Source organism: Oreochromis niloticus, linkage group LG17 (genome assembly GCF_001858045.2).
Source record: "Oreochromis niloticus isolate F11D_XX linkage group LG17, O_niloticus_UMD_NMBU, whole genome shotgun sequence".
In the NCBI taxonomy this organism is placed as follows: Eukaryota; Metazoa; Chordata; class Actinopteri; order Cichliformes; family Cichlidae; genus Oreochromis; species Oreochromis niloticus.
Window position 1 is genome coordinate 12,673,561 of NC_031981.2, and position 17,962 is coordinate 12,691,522.

At 38.8% G+C, this 17,962-nt stretch overlaps 3 protein-coding genes across 6 annotated transcripts in view; 2 read left to right on the top strand and 1 right to left on the bottom strand.

The window, feature by feature from the left end:
* hgfa (hepatocyte growth factor a) overlaps positions 1-5,826 on the top strand; it is a 55,962-nt gene extending 50,136 nt beyond the window's left edge. For both annotated transcript variants that reach the window (XM_013271175.2, XM_013271176.2), the window contains exons 12-18: positions 723-755; positions 1,003-1,111; positions 1,212-1,286; positions 1,932-2,069; positions 2,224-2,330; positions 2,442-2,575; positions 2,922-5,826. In XM_013271175.2, coding sequence (XP_013126629.1) covers positions 723-755; positions 1,003-1,111; positions 1,212-1,286; positions 1,932-2,069; positions 2,224-2,330; positions 2,442-2,575; positions 2,922-3,089 — 764 coding nt within the window. In that variant the 3' untranslated portion in view covers positions 3,090-5,826. The remainder of the gene's footprint in view (positions 1-722; positions 756-1,002; positions 1,112-1,211; positions 1,287-1,931; positions 2,070-2,223; positions 2,331-2,441; positions 2,576-2,921) is intronic.
* Positions 5,827-5,936: 110 nt separating this feature from the next.
* Positions 5,937-16,123, bottom strand: pax4 (paired box 4). 2 transcript variants are annotated; one of them, XM_005451610.4, is made up of 11 exons: positions 16,010-16,123; positions 10,680-10,799; positions 10,402-10,532; positions 10,120-10,335; positions 9,940-10,030; positions 9,650-9,790; positions 9,472-9,554; positions 9,323-9,386; positions 9,054-9,130; positions 8,765-8,858; positions 5,937-8,086 (listed from the first exon to the last, which is right to left on the bottom strand). In XM_005451610.4, exons 2-11 carry the CDS (start codon positions 10,711-10,713, stop codon positions 7,794-7,796), a joined length of 1,224 nt encoding a protein of 407 aa, XP_005451667.1. In that variant the 5' UTR covers positions 10,714-10,799; positions 16,010-16,123; the 3' UTR covers positions 5,937-7,793. The 2 variants fall into 2 exon arrangements, with proteins under 2 accessions (XP_005451667.1, XP_013126631.1); XM_013271177.3 differs by lacking the exon at positions 16,010-16,123 and having other exon boundaries at positions 9,054-9,127; positions 10,680-15,973.
* The window catches only part of snd1 (staphylococcal nuclease and tudor domain containing 1), a 182,258-nt gene continuing 180,415 nt past the window's right edge, over positions 16,120-17,962 (top strand). For both annotated transcript variants that reach the window (XM_003444948.5, XM_013271202.3), the window contains exon 1: positions 16,120-16,337. In XM_003444948.5, coding sequence (XP_003444996.1) covers positions 16,263-16,337 — 75 coding nt within the window. In that variant the 5' untranslated portion in view covers positions 16,120-16,262. The remainder of the gene's footprint in view (positions 16,338-17,962) is intronic.

Genomic DNA, 17,962 nt, shown 5'->3' on the forward strand with positions numbered 1-17,962 from the left:
AGCAAGGCTGTGTTAGGTAGCCTGTAACACCCAGGAGAGAAGCATTGCTCGCAAATCAAAAACATGGCTGTCTTTAAAGGCAGAGAAGCTTGTTATGAAACTGAGGGGTACTAAATGTACTTCCTTTTTATCAAACAAAGAAGAAGTTTTCAGAGTCTTTGGGACTGTTTAAATGGGACATCTGAAAGAACATGTAATGACATTTAGAACAGAAGAAGTGCTGGTGTGTGGGTGTAGTACATTGAAATAACACAAGTGATTTAGCTTCGTAGCCTTTACTGACTTTAACCAAAATATCATAATTGTTTTCTTGCACAGCTTTCTGGGCGGCTTACGTAATCTGTTCGCTGTGGTTTAGTCCAATTGGCAGAGAATACACGATGCTCAAACAGCAAACAGATGCGAAAGTCTGTTGCCATACTTTCGTTTGAGAAAACACACACTTGGGCCACTGGACCCTGCTTGTTCTTTGGCTGGTTTCAGTGAAGCTGCATTGAATATTTTCCATAATGTAAAACACGTCTTCCGTGAAGTTTTATGGTCTTAAGCAAATCTATTTGTTGCGGTTGCTGACTAATATAGCCTCCAGCAATAATTTAGATCCAGAGATAAGCCTTTATAAAGTATAAAAGGCTGTCATATATACTCAGGTTTCATTTTTTGTATGTTCTCTGCTGCTGTGGGGTGTATGCTGATATTGTACTTTGCTTTACTTACATCAGGTGAATCAGCTACAAAGGCTCCTCAGACAAATAGTGAGTATTTCTTTTTTTTTCTTTTTCTTTTTTTTTACCAAAAACGGTCCTCTTGCTCATGTGCTTATCTCTGATCTCCTTCCTTTCCCCTGCAACTCTCTCTCTCTGTAGATCAAGTCCGTCTGTTGATATTTACCTAACTGAACAAATAGTTTCCTTTTGAAGTTTTAATAATTATTTTCCAATGGAAATGTTAAAAAAACTACATCTGTCTAACACACAGTATCAATTATATCTCCTTGTTTAGTTCAAACGAGGCCCAAGATATCATGCTTTGTGCACATAAACACCAGAATAGTTGGAGGACATCAAGTGCGAGGTACAGATGGCAGCTGGGTTGTAAGCATCCAAAGACAGTAAGTGGTTTTCAGTCTTTGTTCTTTAGAAGCCTAGACCTTAATCCACGTTTATGCTACGTACTGTGATCGATGCATTTTTCTTATTACCTTTTCCTAGGAAGGTCCATTTGTGTGGTGGCTCACTAATCAGAGAGAACTGGGTTTTGACAGACCAGCAGTGCTTCACCTCCTGGTAATTTCTCTCCCTTTTCAGACTTAACTTTACTTTCTTTCTTTAAAAACACTTCCTTTGCTGCTTCTATCTATAATTGCTTAAAGGCTGCACAGCATACTGCCAGACAGACTTGACCTGAGATAGGGACCGCATGTTTTGGACTGCTGTTTAACCTGCAGTTGCTTATGTCAGAACTAATCATATTGTCCTTGTGCAATGTCTCTGTCATGTGTAGCACTGGCTTTGATAAAAAAAAAGATCCCTTTTTTTCTGTAGTAATGTGCAATGCTGCAAGTAATACATATGGTGTAGATCAGCAGCTTTTAGCAGATATTTTGATTTAGCGGGGAGCCTCGAGGTGCTTGAGGCCTTTTTTTGCTTTTTTCTCTATGAAAAAAATACATATTTGGCATCCAGGAAATGTTATTTTAAAAACTAAGTGTGTTTTTGAAAAACATCAAGAGCTAGTGGAATGTGTGAACTGAAAAAAAGTCATATTTGTAAAGACAGTTTTGTGAGATTTGTTTAAAAGAAAGGCTGCTCTAGATCTGGGCAGGATTTCCTATTGAATCCGGTCAGTTGAATCACCGTTTGGCTGTAATCCACTGTACGACTCCAAAAAATTGTATGACTCTGTCTTACACTGACTCTTGTAATCATCAGCGTTCCAGATCTCCGGGATTACAGCGTGCAGGTCGGTCTGCATCACCTCGATGAGTCTAAAAACCGACCACGACTACGAATCTCTCGCCTGATCTGTGGCCCAGACGGCTCCAACCTAGTAATGTTGAAGCTAGCAGAGTAAGTGCTCAGTTAGTGGCTAGTCTCAGCTGATTTATGCTTCTAGTTAAAGAAAAAGACAGTGATATAAAATACTGTGAGTGCTTTAAATTTAAAAAGAAAAGTCGTGCAACATGCTTTGGCTTTTATTTGTGATGATTTCTGTTGTTTCTAGTCCTGCCCCTGTGTCTGAAGGTGCATCCACCATTCATCTTCCCGTGAAAGACTGTCGCATCCCTGAAGGCACCAACTGCACCATGTATGGATGGGGGGAAACCAAAAGTACTGCCTTCTTTCACCCACATGCTGCTTTCCATGTTATTTTTGAATGACAAAAAACCACTGTTCCTTTTACAAGTTGCTTATTGTTTTTTTGTATCCTTCTCTGTGCAGATACTGGACACGATGAAGCCCTTAACACTGTAATCATGCCGATGGTGGACAACGAAATGTGCTCGCAAATCAAAGAAGATGCCGGGGAAAGCAGAATATGTGCTGGTGGGAAAAGGGGAGAAGGCGTATGTGATGTAAGGATCTCAAATCGCCAAATGCATCCTGAAGCAAAACAACATGCATGTGAACTGAATGCTCAGTGCTTAAAGGTTCATTTCACCACAATTGTGTAACAAACACCATTTATCGGAACTACTTTCTACTGAAGAAATAGTTCCCTTTGTTGAGCAGCAGGTGTTTTAAAGAGCCAAATAACACCTAAGCCTTTTGAAGCCACTGAGGCTTAAATGGCAAAATATGTTTGTTTGTGGGTGAACTGATATTTTAAGCATTATATTAGTATTAGTATTATTATTACTATAGACTTGCTTTGGTGTAATTATTGCTAATCCACAGTCTCTCTTTATTTTGTTCTTGCAGAGGGACTACGGTGGCCCACTGGTTTGCCAAGAACATGAGCGCAAAGTCATAATTGGTGTGAGCATCCAAAGGACAAAATGTGCCTCATCACAGCCAGCGCTTTTTGTTAATGTTGCTTTCTACTCAGGGTGGATATACAAAGTCTTCAGACTTTACCCGAATGTGTAAAGAAACTAATGGAGTGGTGTGAAAAGCAACCCACAGGGGACTACCATAGCTTGCAAGAGCTGGCAGAGGAACTTGGGCCACAAAGATTTCTCCAACATGGATTATTGGGTGGCATACAGAAAATGACTGTGTGATAGTGACAAGTTTGGATTTTATGGTGGAATCTGTCGCCATCTGTAGATGACATAAACTAGAAATTGGAGACTGGATGCATCTAATTGGTTCTCACCCACTCTTCGATTTTGCAGATGAGGAGATCTCGGTGTTGAAGCTCGATACCATTTTCGAAATCAAAGTCTTGTGCACATAAACGGCGTGCAAATTGTTTTTTGACATGTTCAGAATTTCTGAAGCCATGCAAACAATGACAATGAGGAGGACACTTGTGATTCAGTATTATCTCCTGGAATATACTTGAACCCAACTCTCTGGTGGTTATCACTTAAGGTAGCCTTCATTGACTGGGACCTTTTTTTTTTTTTAGAAGAAGAAGAAGAAGTGTTTTTTTTAAGTGTCGAGCTGGTCTTTTTACCTTAAACACAAGCGATGTGGATTGACATAAATGTTGCCTTCATGACAAAAATAGGTACTTATCTGGTATTAAGGTGCTTAATGATTATCACAGCAACCAAAGATGTCCAAGAAAAGAAAATATATGAGTGAAAATGTCATTGTAATCTGCCTATTATGTTCCCTTTGAGAAAATAGCCTTTCAGCCTGGCAGTGCTAATTATGTGCAGTAGCTGAACTACCTTTTCCCCAGTTAGCTGTAACTATTAGTTTCCCCCATGAGACGGTCTAAGTAGGACTGAGCAAACTGCTCCAAATCTTATGCTAATATTTGTAGCATGAGAGAAAGACGAGCCATGCCAAATATAACATGGCTATTTGGTCTCCAGTATGGAGGGAACTGTGGCCCCTGGCGGGCTGTGTGTGGTCAATAGGATATTTTATACTTTTTTTTGTTTCATGGAAAGTGACTCTGTATGTGGATACCTGCAGATTTGTTATGTTTCTGCTGTGCTGTATAAATTTATAGGTCTTATAGATCTGGAATATTTTTGGGTCACTCGGTAATGTCAGATTGGCTTATTTGTGCTGAGTTTGTTTAATATTTAAAGAGACTGCTTGCTTCTAAGTAATGTATATTTATTTTTCTAAATGAAAAAAACTGTTCCAAAACGAATTCGTAATTGCGTATGATATTTTGATGATAATTTCTTGTTTCGAAGAATTACAGATCTTTAAATAACTGTGGCGTAAACCTGACATTTAAATAACACAGACCAGAGCAGAATATTAGGTACAATATGCCTCACATGGCCAAACTTTGTTTCATGGTATTGTTTTGCCCACAGGGAAATTTTGAATCTAGGAGGAGGAGGGGGAGTATTTTCTTAAGGCAGTGATAGTTGAGATGGGGTGAAGGAGACAGACTACCATTTAAGTTCACATTCACACCTACAGCCAATTTAGCATCTCCAGTTAACCTAATATGGAGGAGGAGGAAGCTGAAGCACACGGCGAAAACCTACTCAGGTACAGGCTGGTTGATTTGAACCCGGGATGCTCTTGCTGTAGCACAACTACTGCAACCACTGTTCTATACTTTATTTTAGCTCATAAAGGGACCTGACATATTGTAAAAGAGTTGATGATTAATCCAGTTTTTGCTCATATTAATAAAGATTGTTTCGGCTGATCCCTTATAAGGGGTCACTACAGCGGATGGATGTGCATATTTGATTTGACACATTTTCCTGTGCCCTCCGAGGGATCTCAAGCTCAAACCAGTGATCTTTTGCCTGTTAGGTGAATATGTTAGTCACATTTTTCTTTAACATTGATGTTAGTTATTAATCGTGTTTCATGCAAAGGGATAAACAAGATGAACAAAATCATCAGGGGGGAAACATCCCTACATGAAAAATTAGAGCATAATTGACTTTTGACACTTTCAACTTTGCATTACACAGATTAGAAAAAGTAAATATGTGGTTTGCTTACAAGAATCTGATTCCCACAACTTTAGAATAACCAGAACTTAACCTAATGATGCCCCAAGTGGCCTTGTGTTTCTCAGCTATCAACAGCAGTGTAGCTGTGGGGATGTTTGTGCATGTCGCAACAGCATTTAAAACCTAAAATTCTAACTCTCAGTTCTAAAATAACCGCTGCAAATATCATGTTGGAAATGGTACAGTAGAGTCACAAAAAAAGGATATATTTGGCTGTAAGTCAATGGGTTTTATGTTCTAACCAGTGAGTAAGTCATTTGGCCAGGATTCACGGGAATTCTTGTAAAAAAACAAACGGTATTCAGTATCATTGTATGAATGCAGGCCTTTAATAGTCTCACACAGGTTTCCAGTCAAAGTGAAGGTCTGTAAAGTGGCTAATTTATGGAAAGGTAGCTTCCTGAAAGGCTGATTAAACAGCTAAAACCAATACTCATGTGGCAGATCATGAACCACAACTAATGCTCTTAAGGTGCCGTTGCTGTTATTTAATTTTCCTTAATATAAAAAGCCTCATACGTTCTGTAAATTACAAATTGTAATTTTTGTAAATATCATACTTGAGTATTTTTATTCCTTGATCATTCTGTTCATATGTTTGTATACTGTAAAATATAACAGCTGCTATTTTGTGTTAGTGATTTGTTTCATATTGGTGATCTTTCCTGAAATTTGTAACCTTTTGTAATTTTCCTATTTTAATAAACACCTTAACATTACACTAAGCTGTATTCCGTCTTAGCACTTGACATTTTCCTCTGCGGAATATGTTGCGAGGAACATACCAGAAACACCATCTCTGAGTCTGTTTACTCCATCTTTTGGCAGTTTGGTCCTTATATCAGTCAGAGAAGCAAATTCTAGTGTATAATAAATACTCTTAAGTGGCTAAAGCAACGGGGGTCATACATACAACAAGGGAAGGAGATAAATAATAACATGTCAGGAACATTTGGATAACAAATTTGGACATCCCAGACTAGAGTGAGGTTCAGTTGAACTTGGATGTGCTTTTCAGCAATTCCTAAAGTTTTAGTTGCTCAATATGAGATAAGATACAGAGAATCCTCCAGATGTAAGATTAATATTTCTGTCAAATTAGTATATGAAGGCTTTTAAAGTAGTGCACTAAGTATTCAGGTTTATTGCTTAGGGGGAAAAAAGCAGTACAACAGATAAAAAAAATACCACATATACCGATTAAAAGCCTTGTAACAAGAATTGGGCATGCCTGCTGCTGTAGACTTTACATACTATTCACTTTGTAATACTGTAGGATGTCAGAATGGATTTAGTTTTATTTTACAGTAAATATCAGTAGATAAGTAATCTATGAGAACCTGAATTCATGGATACATTTCTCTACCTAGAAAAGGTTAAAACAGCTGAAGATTTTAGAAGAGGAAATGCTAGCAACCAAAAATGTTGGGAAGCACAAGGGCACAATGGGCGCAATCCATATAAAAATGTATTGTATCTTGTAAGAAAACCATAGGATATTTTACTATATAAGCACAAACTGTAAAGAAATCACTGGAGCTGAAAAAAAAGTCTTATATTAGAGATATTGATCTTTGAAATGTGTCATAAATCAGCATAAAAACGCTTGAAAACTGCATGTAAATTCAATACATGTGTTCAGTACCTGCCGTTAAAAATTCATATGCAGTCATCCTAAAACTTGCCTCAATTTATGCAAGATTGGTGGATGTTTCAGAAACAGTCACAACACAAACGTGGAGATATCATTTACCTATCTGGCTTCGTGATGTTATATTCCAGTGGGGGTCATTTCGCCAGTAGGCCACTTCCATGCTGCTGACCAAGCTATTTGTATTCTGAACCCAATCTTTCCCCTGCTGACCAATTATCAGTAAACTCAGAGACTTACTGTCTCCTCACTGTAGTAAAGGGATATAAAGGAACTCAATGCCGCTGCCCTGTTGCAGTCGTAAAAAGTGATACCGAGCGGAACAGATATCAGGTCGCATTTAAACTTTAGGGGTTTTTTAGGGATTCTCCCACCGGCTTTTCCTGGACTGAAATCTTGGATGTGTTCCTTATGCTCCTACACTGACACAAATGTCAAGCCTAACAATATAAAGGAGATAACGTCCATATCATCATGTGGTAACCTTAAATGATCCATGGAGCAATCATTTACGTTGGAGTCAACAAGTCTTTAAAACTGATATATAACTGAGGAGCACAGCAAAGTATTCATTAAAGATTATACTATGAGATTAAAATGTATCTCTTAATAATCTCTATCAGTACTAAACTCTACCCTCTTTAACTTGAACCTAGCTTTATTGTCCTTGTTGCTGGGCGATAGCTATCAATAAAAAAAAAATCGCTTCCAAGAAAGAGTTTATTATCATCCTCATCTTATCTATTTTTTCATCCCTTCTGGTGCTATAAAGTCACATTAAGTTTGCTTCATTGCAAATGGGTTTAGTGAATTAATTTAATTATCTTACCAATCAAAGATTACATTGCGTGCCAACAGCACAGACTCAAGGAAAAGTGATGAGTCGAGCTGCAGTGCAATTAAGAGGCAATGGGCGGAAAGGACAAAATTGTTAGGTCCATACTTTGTCTCCCTCTACTGGTTTATAAGTGTCCCTTCAGTCGAGGAATTAAGCAGTAGTCAAAAGCTCTTCCGGCTGATTCACTGGTCTCACTATCAGTCCATGTAGAGATGCTGATTCACATCCGGGACCAACAGAAACTGCTCATTTGTTTGAAACTGACTCCAGGTAAAAGGCATTCCCTGCTGGTTCCACTGTTGAATCACGGGGCAGTCTGGCCCCCCTGTCTTTGTTGCCAAAGGGCAGGTTCTCCTCATGTCTGTGTGGTGGGGAACCACTGGGAAAGTGTATCCATCTCTATGGAGATCCAGAGGAGTTTTTTCTGTGTTTTGTATGTCACTCGGCAGATGGAGAAATGAGGATGTCGGACATTCAGAATTCCTCACGCCTGTACGTCAAGGGGGAAAAGATTATTTTCTTTAATTTCTGATAAGTTATTGCATAAAATTAAGATAGTATGTACTTAGGAACAATTGAGAGTAGTGATTTTAAGTGATCTTGTGATCCAACAGACAGGCTTTACCCTACACCTACCCTATTGTTCATATTTAAAATGAATAAAGACATATACTGAATATAGTTTACCATCACTGCAAGTCCCAAATGACTCGTGAAATCGACATAAATTTATTACATGTTTAACATAAGGCTTCATAGGTGGTGGTGTGAAGCAGAAAAGAATTCTGCAAGTCCAGGCAACTTTACATGATGACCAACAGACAGGTAGGAGGGAAAATATTATAATAATACCTTTTTTGTGCAACCTTAAATTAGTTCATAATCAGGATCATTGGATTCTTAATAGATTTTTAGCAGTTTAGTAAATTCAAACCCAAGCCCATCAGAGGGAATGAAACTTTTTATAACATGTACTCTCATCACTGACCTTTATATCATATTCAGCTAAACTACAATCAAGCTAATCTCCAGCTTCTTTAACATCATTCTTAAATACTCTCGATCAACATGAATAAAAATTAAATGTAATGAAAATCCTCATAATCAAACACAGAGAAAGATTATTAAAGACAGTGATTTGGTCAAAGACAGTTTTCCTGGATCTCACCTGTTTCTGTTGGGAAGAAGCAGCAATTTTGCAGCTTCCTTGTAACAGTGCTGTATGAGGAGCTGTCAGCATTGACTTTTGCCATTCCAGTAGCCTTGAAAACCACATAAACGAAGTTTAAATATCACTATGTCACCAGACGTTTGTTAAAATGTTACTTAAAAACACAGAAATCTCATGTGGAAACTGCCTAGCATTTTAAAGTTAGCCAGAAAACTATGCTCGGAAAAACATTCACAGTGGCATGTTTTAAGGGCTTTAAAGTAGATATCACTGGTTTGCACTGTACCTGTTGAGATGTGAAGCTGTGTGTCATTGTTGGATTCACATGAACAAAGTCACTTTGCTTTTGAAAGTCTTCAGCTGCTACAAAGAAACACATTTTAACAGCTATGAGGCAAGAATTATGTGTTCAGGAGGACTTTCCACTACCAGTGTGTCCAGCTCCATTTATTATGGTCCAGTGGTCAAATTATACATATTCTTATCACATCCTTGCCACCCACACTCAGCTCCCAAGTATGTGTGCACCACACACAGACACACACTCACACTTACTCTGCGTACTACCTCTCTGCTTGGCTTCTCTCCTCCATTTAGCACGTCTGTTAGAAAACCAGACCTTTGAGGGACAGAAGCCACACCTCAGGAACAGACAGCTCAAATGTATATGAATTTCTTGATGCTAAAATTGATGAAAAGTCTACCTTGATGGTGTCCTCTGGAAGTTTAATTTCAGCAGATAGCTTCTCTCTTGTGTACATATCAGCATACTGGCTGCGAGAGAATTCTGATTCAACACAGAGAAATACTTCTTTAACTATTACTCAGTCTAAAAATTATGCATTGTGTTAGTTTGAAATAGCTGAAGAGATTTTAAGTCACCTTGCTCAAGTGCTCTGCTCTGCTCTGGTGTAAAGGTGGTGCGGATTCTGTGCTGCACACCTTTGGATTTCTGTTTTTTACTGCACTCTGTCTCAAACTTCTCAAACTTCTTTGCTTCTTCTTGAGCCAGAGAATACAAATCTGCACATATGGAAACACGCAGACTACATGCAGTTAATATTTATACATTTATGTGTTAAATTGTCATGTTCAGTGATAAAAATTCTGATCAACCTCGATAGTCTTCCTAAACCGTTATAAATGACTTGTCCAAGGACCAAGTTACTTACCCTGCTCAACCCTGACATCAGCGTTGAGGTCCATCCACGATGGTCCGCGGTCCAAGTGGATCTTTCTTAAAATCCTATTTATGGATGACACCTTGCAGAACACAGTGTGCACAAAACACCATCAAGTGCTGGAATCTTTTCAGTGTAGTTACAGTACATTTGAATTTTAATCTTACTTACGCTGGGGACGTTGGAGGCCTTGCATATCCGCGCCGCTGCGAGACGTTTTCGGATTTCCCAAGCAAAAATAGTCGGATTTTCCCTTTTGCATTGGATGATCGTGGAGATGACACCGGGGGTGAGAAGTCGGGGGCGGCTCCCACCGATGGTCTTGGGTTCCAGGAGTCCTGTGCGCCGGTAGCGGCTCAGGATCTTACTGACGCACCCGTTGGACACCTAAAGATGCAAGTGAGCTTATTTTTCGAAATCCATTTTTCTCTCTCACTATTTAGGCTACCGTACCCTGAGTATCCTGGAGATCTGGCTTGGACGGATTCCCTCCAAGGCCAGCTGAATCATTTTTCGTCTCTTGGGTTGTGGGAGAGGTCTTCCGTTGAGAAACATTCCTCCTAACTGGTTGACACTTCCACCACCTTATCACAACACATACTAAATTTGTTATTTTTTCTAATTAGCCGAATACAACGAGTCGACTAAAATGTCTTACTGTGGTTCATATCTAATCCATGTTTACAACAGTCTGAATATATATAAGTGGTTAAAAAAAAATGAAAATGAACCTTTATTTTCCAGATCAGTGTTCGTTCCGCACATCTCTCCTTGCTCCCAGCCTTGATGATGAAACTGAAGTCAAAACTATAAGAACTTTTTTCCAGAGAAGGGGGGGGGTAGACCTGGGACTGCAATGTGAAGAATGTGATAGATTAGAAGTAATGAAATTGTCGCGGTAACGCCACACCAGTCTGGTGACAGTGAGAGGAATCCCACCCATCAGCAGCAATTTATAGACCTGCACACCTCAACATGACGTGGTGATCTGATTCCTGAAATGTAAATAGTCTACTGCTTTGAAAGAGAATGTGGGTGTTAAAGGCTGGACATGTGCTTCAAGTTGGTGCGTTTAAGCGGCCAGAATCTTAGGACATAGAACAATATCCTAGCTTTAAAACCACTTGTATTCTGATCCTTTTCGGCGATTCACAAAGAACGTTTCAAGCAGCCTATTTTAAAAGCAAATGCAGACTGGGGAAGACCAAGTGAGTGATGGAAATGTATTTTGTAGAAGAATTTCCCACAAAGCGTCCCAGCAAGCCAAAATTAGATCTCAGTTTTTGTTGTTATAATAACATCTAGACATGTCATAGTGTGAAATATCCAATCAGATATAACCTACCCCCACATCATGTCAGCATCTTTGCACCATCTACTAGTGGGATATTACACACTGCACACTTGGGCAAAGCTGATGCCACCTGAGCGCACTTTACTAAATTTCTTGGCAATGTATGATCATCTAAAGCGTCACAAACAAATAGATTAAGTCTGTTTTTAATGTCTAGTACCCCGTGCACTGCTCCAGCAGCTGACACACAAAAGAGTAATATCCAAGCTTGGGAACTCAAAGAGCTTGCTTTTGCGCAGTAGCTGCCTGCAGTCTTAATTAGACAATACAGTTTTAAGCGCAACACACTTCAGTTCTTCTCTTTTCTGCTTTGGCTCGTCTTAATGTAGCGAAAATACAGACCTAAGTGTCTTCTTTCAAAGAAACTACATAATCAACATCAGTGTGTTTCTCATACTTTAGTGGGTCACGTGACTTGAACATCCTCTCCTAGGTTAAGTGGCTCAGATTAAAATGATCTCTGGTCTCCTTTCATAAAACAAACATTTGGAAATCTGCTCCTATGACGACTGCCATATGGTAAAGTGCTTTTGATAAATCATAAATCCATCACAAAGTCTCTTTATTACATTTTCTTTCAAAACGTGAACAAATAGACTCCTATATGGGCGCAAGGAAAGGGCCAATTGGGGGACCTCTTTTTATGCAGAAGAGGGAGGCTAAAACAACCCTCACAGATGTTCCTTGGGCAGCCAGCAGATAAAAATACGTTGTAAACGTTTCAAAGGGAAATATTTGACGAGCAAATATTAGCCTATGTGAAAACCCACACGAGGCTCGTCTTTTGGTCTGTTTAATGACTAATTGAATCATTAGTTGGGTCCACACAGATCGAAGTGCCACCGAAATAAAGGCTTAGATTTTAAAATGCCATATGGCCCAAATTATACATTAACCACGAGTTAGAGGATAATAATACTGTGTGTACAATCAGCCAGGTTGGATAGAGGACAGCCATTTTTGGACACCATCATCTCCTTGCCAACCGAGACAAAGAACGACCAGGGCGACGGTTTCTATTTATTACCAGCGAGTCAACGTGGTCATTGATTTATAGTACTTTACTGCACATACAGTGTGTGCCAAACGAGAATAATTAAAGAACTTATGCTGTGTTGTTAAGACAGCAACACGTTTTCGTTGTGCGTAAATTTTAGTATGTGCTCGCCAGGGGAAGGGGTGAGTTTCAGCGCTTAAATAGTGCTACGGACAATATATACGTTTTAGTTACATGCCATAGACCTTTGTCTTGTGTATAAAACTTGTGTATTGGTGCTTTACTGCTTTACTGTGTCCTGAAGCGTTGAGAACTGTGAAAAACTCAGCCGCGTAAAAAGGTTGCCAAAACCTCTCCAAAGCGCACCGAGTAGCTGTGTGCGCAACGAACTCGTTTCCATGGTCAATTTCCTCCATCCTGTTACGAGATGGCAACGCGATTCAAGGAATGTTGACCTTTTTGAATTTTAGTATCGTAAATGTTCCCGCATTCTGTGAATGGAGGTGATTGTTTAAGGTTTTTTACTCATTATTAGATATCCTGCATGCGGTTACATGGCCGCAGATAGCAGGGTAAAAGAGGAAAGAGTCTGTCTTAACATGGGATTAAGTGTAAATGTGTCTTAAATGCTTAATTTTATTTGATTGTATTTTTTATTTGACGGAACTAAAAAAAAATAATGCTGGTTATATTTTTAACAGATTAAATTTGGAAAATACACGCGTTATTCACACATTTTATGCAAGGTAAGTCATGCTTGCAATGCTTCATGTTCCACATAACCAGGTTTCTCAACATTTAGTCGCAACCTAACCCCCGACTTTTTAATTATTAGGATTTGATATTTTTTTTATATTTTCATAGATCCCCAAACCGAACTTCATGCAAACGAAAATAAATCCCTTTTTAATCTTTTTTTAAAAATAGGTTTTAATAGAAATTTTGCGTACCCCAATTTGCGCTTGGTTTCTTCTGTGTCCTGCAGCACGGACACAGAAAATGATAAATATAAAAAAAAATGCAGGCTGGATTTTCCCCCTTAAACCTTGTGCAGCTTTGCCATATCAAAGTATGCTCAATAACATTTGATTTTTTTTGTAATATACATAAACGATTAAAAATAACAACAAAAATACAAGCATTTTTAGATTGTCTATTCTATGATTTGATTCAGTTCAAAGGGTTTGATTTCACAATGGTTTGAAGCACCAAAGGTTTTGTAGCAGCTCCAATTTAACGGTCACCAGCTGTCCAAGGCACTGAAACTTGTAGCATGTTACAACGACAGTTAAGGTTTTGTTGAGCAACAACACAGTGTTCTGGCGCTGGCCTGCCTCTTTGTTTTGTTTTGTCAATGAGCCAGCTGAATCTTTATATGTTCCATGGTTGGGTGAACTCCTGTGTGTGTTGCACAATATTTAGCTGTCAACAAGCTAGTAAAAACCTTTCGTGCAATCACTGATGGACTAACCTGAACATACAAACATGTGAAAACAGTAAAGACTACCAGGTTTAAGACTTGGTGATACTATTTATAGCGCGTAAAATTCACGTGAAATGTGTACTATATATGTACACACGACATACAAGAAGATGAATACAAATTGAAATCAGATATACATGAATCAAACACAACATTAAAACCACTGACAGGGGAAGTAAGCACTGACCGATTTTGAGGCAATGTTAGGTTCGGAAATGTTAATTTCTCCCATTCATGTGGATTTTACATTAATATAACCACACACTACTTACACTACTTACCTAAACAATTCTGACTTTGGACCGCTATAGTCTATCTATCTATCTATCTATCTATCTATCTATCTATCTATCTATCTATCTATCTATCTATCTATGGAGTAGGATGACTGTCCTGCCAACTTGAATACTAAGTTTGAGTTTTAAAAAGCCCATAACAGAGACTAACCTTTACATGAAATATATAATTATACGTAAATGCATGAATTATAAATATACTGAAAAGTGAGAATAATGGGGTTATTGTCCAGGTTTCTAGCAATACCTTGAAAGCTGTTACAAACTTACCTTCAAGACACTTTTTTACTCTCCTGCACATCCTGCAGACTGCTGAAAGTATTTTAAATAATGGAGTCAGCATCGCTGTTGGGAAGATTATAATTTCTAATTTACTCCGTATTTTTTTTCAAATAATACTCCTTTATTTATTTATTTAAAAAGGCTGTCATGTCAGTACAACTCAGCCTACATATACACCAATGCATCGGCATAGCCCAGTATTCATGTTACTGAGAGGGAAAATACAGCTGTGGTCATCCACACTCATCATGAGCATAAATGTCATGGTAATTCTGGGCTTTAAATGGTTCCTTTGAACTGCTTTTTTCCAGGGTGAAGTGATTGTATAGCTTACATCTTTAACTTTAGAAAGCAATAATGTAGTGTACAAGTTTCTTTACAGTAAAATTATACATGCAGGCTTAAATATGTACATACACCCTCAAACAAGCTAATGGCAACATTCTGGCTGGATATTTGACTACACTTCTTGTCTGAATTGGTCAAATTCATTCAAATTGGTTGGTTTCCTGACATGGACTCAACGTTTAAGCACAGATTTTCAGTTGTGTTGAAGCTGGAGCTTTGGGACGGCCATTCCAGAAACGTAATGCTAGACTGCATTACTTATTCCAAAACTAGTTTTGATGTGTTTGGGAAAATTGTCCTGTTGGAACACCCAAATGTGTTCAAGTTTCACCCATCTAGATTTTGAATTGAGGTAAAGTTAAAGAATCTGAAGGTCCTCCTTCTTCATTACTTCATTCACTTTGTGCAATGTACCAGTAAAACTTTCCTCTAAAAGGCATTTGGCTTGTCCACGTGTGCAGCTGCAAACTTCAGTCAAGCTTGAAGGTGTTGATTTTGGACCAGCGCCTCCTTTCTTGGTCGATGCAGTCCATGGAAGTTTAAAACTTGCCTCACTGTGGACAGTGACCCTAGCGTTCCAGCAGTTTCCAGTTCATGGCAGCCTTGAGCTTTGATGGTTTGTGGGATGTTCCTGAACATCCTAACAAACTTCCTTTCATCCAAGGGTGAGAGTCCAGGTTTTCTTCCAGACCTTGACAAAGTGGTGAAACAACGAAGTAACTTTCACTTATGTACAGCTGTTTGAACTGATGATCTTCAAATCTACAGTTGTTTAGAATTAGCTCCAAGAAACCTTTCTAACGTTTAAACAAAACACCCAATTCTTATTTTAGTCATTAAATATGTTTGCTGTACAATCATTCCCCTCTGAAAAAAAAGAACAGTTGAAAGAAATCATTAAAGCCCCAAACTACCATGACAATGATGAAAATGAAGAGTGTTTACATATGGAAAAGCACTCTCTAGATCTGCATGATCAGTCATTAAAGCTTCTCTTTGGTCTTCCTCTGTTCCTCCTCCCTGTCAGCTTCATATTCAATATCCTTTCTCCAGTATATCCACTATCCTTCCTCTGCACATGTCCAAGCCATCTCAGTCTTGCCTCTCTAAAGCTAAAATTTGTGAATATATCTGCGTTATTTCACTGTTATTATTGTTTATAGTACACATTCTTTGTTTCCATCGCCCAACTTTTAATGTATTGTATTTTTCGCTTTGGGGGTGTGTGACGAAATTTACGTTTTTCCGACACGGCTTAAAGGCAGCATTAGCTGGGGTAACACTGTGCTGACGTGTCGTACCTCTTGCACCGGAAGTCTTTATTTCAAGTCGCTTACGCGGTCAAGAAGCAGCTCCATTAACTCCCATTGACGCTGGTCTCCAGACCCGGAAGGATTTTCACGTGCGTGGCAAAGTGTGTTTCCGGTATAACGTGTGTGTTGATCGGTGTTCAGCCTTTTTCTCTTGGCTTTCATTAGAACAGTCACTCACCTCAGAGTCCCAGCTCACTTGCCTGGTTACCCGTTAACGGCGTTGAATCTCAAACCGGTGGACATGGCATCTGTTTCGGGACCAGCTCAGACAGCCTCTGCTTCGGCTCCTCCTCTGCAAAGAGGAATCGTGAAGATGGTAAAGAGCCTAACGTGAATATGTGTGCACACTGCGTGAGTGTAGGGAGGCAGCTAGTTAGCTCAGGGACCCAAGGGCTAATAAAGGCTCATAAAACTCATATAGCCTTAAGTGATCTTATTTGACGTTACAAATAATACTATCTGTTGAATGCATCTGTTGACACTGTGGTGCTGACAAGTATAAATAACAATCTTAGGCGATTCGCCACTAAATCTGCTAGCCTGCTAGTAAGCAGAAGGAAACATTAGCATGGTCGCTATCTTGATAGTAAGCTATAAGTAGCTGGAAACTATTTGCTTAGAAATTCAAAGTTTTTGGAATTAAGTTATTTTAAAATTCACTGACTGGTTTGAGTCACATTTTCTTATAGACGAATTACCTACGGACTACTGCATTTTAGTAACTTGGGAGCTGTAACGACACCAGATGTTTAGTTTCTCAGCTAACGGCTATGCTAGCCAATAGCTAACTTATATTTACTTTAAAGCAACTGGTTACTTATATGAACAAAGTTCGTTGTGTCTGTAAACACTGTCCGCTTTGTGTTGAGCAGTAGCGCAGATTAAACTAGTTTAATCAATGTTTCCCAGACTAGCGTAGAAACTAAGTTGAGAAACTCTTGTCCTCTAGTTGCCGTTTCGAGTTTTGTCACGGTTTCCTGCAGGATCCGCTGAGGCATCTTTTAGCTTCAAAGTGTCTGTTAATAACGGTGGAGCTCCAGACATTGTAACATTGTAGCTGGCTGATGTGTCCCGTCAGCTGAAGCCACAGACGGGGGATTTTCTCAGTGTGCTGGTTAAAAACAGCCAGAGAAAACTGACACGTAGCTGCAGTTTTCTTGCCCCCTATAATCTGCCATTCATCTCGGTTGTGTGTAGCCAATGTTTGTCCATATGTTGCTTAGGGTTGTGCTATTTAAGATCTGGCCAGATTGCAATTTGACCTTTTTTCATGTAGATGAAGTTAACAGATTTTTCTCTCCCTATATTACGTTGCATACTTTGACTTGAAAGTTACTTAGTAGACACAGTCTTCTGCCTTTTTGAAAGAAAAAATTCTGTTAACTCGCTGAAATGTGATTTTTAGGTGGTGCTGGTTGAGTCATGGGAAACTTTATTCAGTGTCAGTTTTTTCTTGTGTATTTTCAGTTTCAGCCTGGGCACTTCTGCTATCTTACTTTGTTGTTTAAAACAATTTTCATATATATAATTGGTACACACAGATCCGTTTAAGCACCTTTCATGATGACAGTTTCAATGAAATCATTTAACATTTGAATGAACTGACAAAATTAATAAGTTAGTGTTGTTGTTGTTGTTGTTGTTTTATATTGCCCTTTGTGGCCCATACAGACCTCCGTACTGAAACAAACAAACAAAAAACTAATGTCCAATTTTATAATGAAGATATCAAGATTGTCCTCCAATCTGGAATTTCTGCACTCTATTAAAGAATGATGCTTCCAAGCCTTTCAATTCAATTTATTTAAATAGCACCAAATCACAACAACAGCCTTTGAAAACACTGAAAGAAGTTGATGCAATATGATGCTCGACAAGGAAGTCTGAACAACTGTTTTTTTTTAATGAAGGAGTTTATTTGAGAAAGGTGATCAGTGAGTC

Bases quoted from the DNA above. Each gene is read 5' to 3' on its own strand.
- pax4 (XM_005451610.4), bottom strand. From the start codon at position 10,713: ATGTGCGGAACGAACACTGATCTGGAAAATAAAG. The intron at 10,533-10,679 runs GTTCATTTTCAT...TGTTGTGATAAG, and splicing joins CACTGATCTGGAAAATAAAG to GTGGTGGAAGTGTCAACCAG. The intron at 9,131-9,322 runs GTAAGTGTGAGT...GTTTCTTTGTAG, and splicing joins GCAGAGAGGTAGTACGCAGA to CAGCTGAAGACTTTCAAAAG.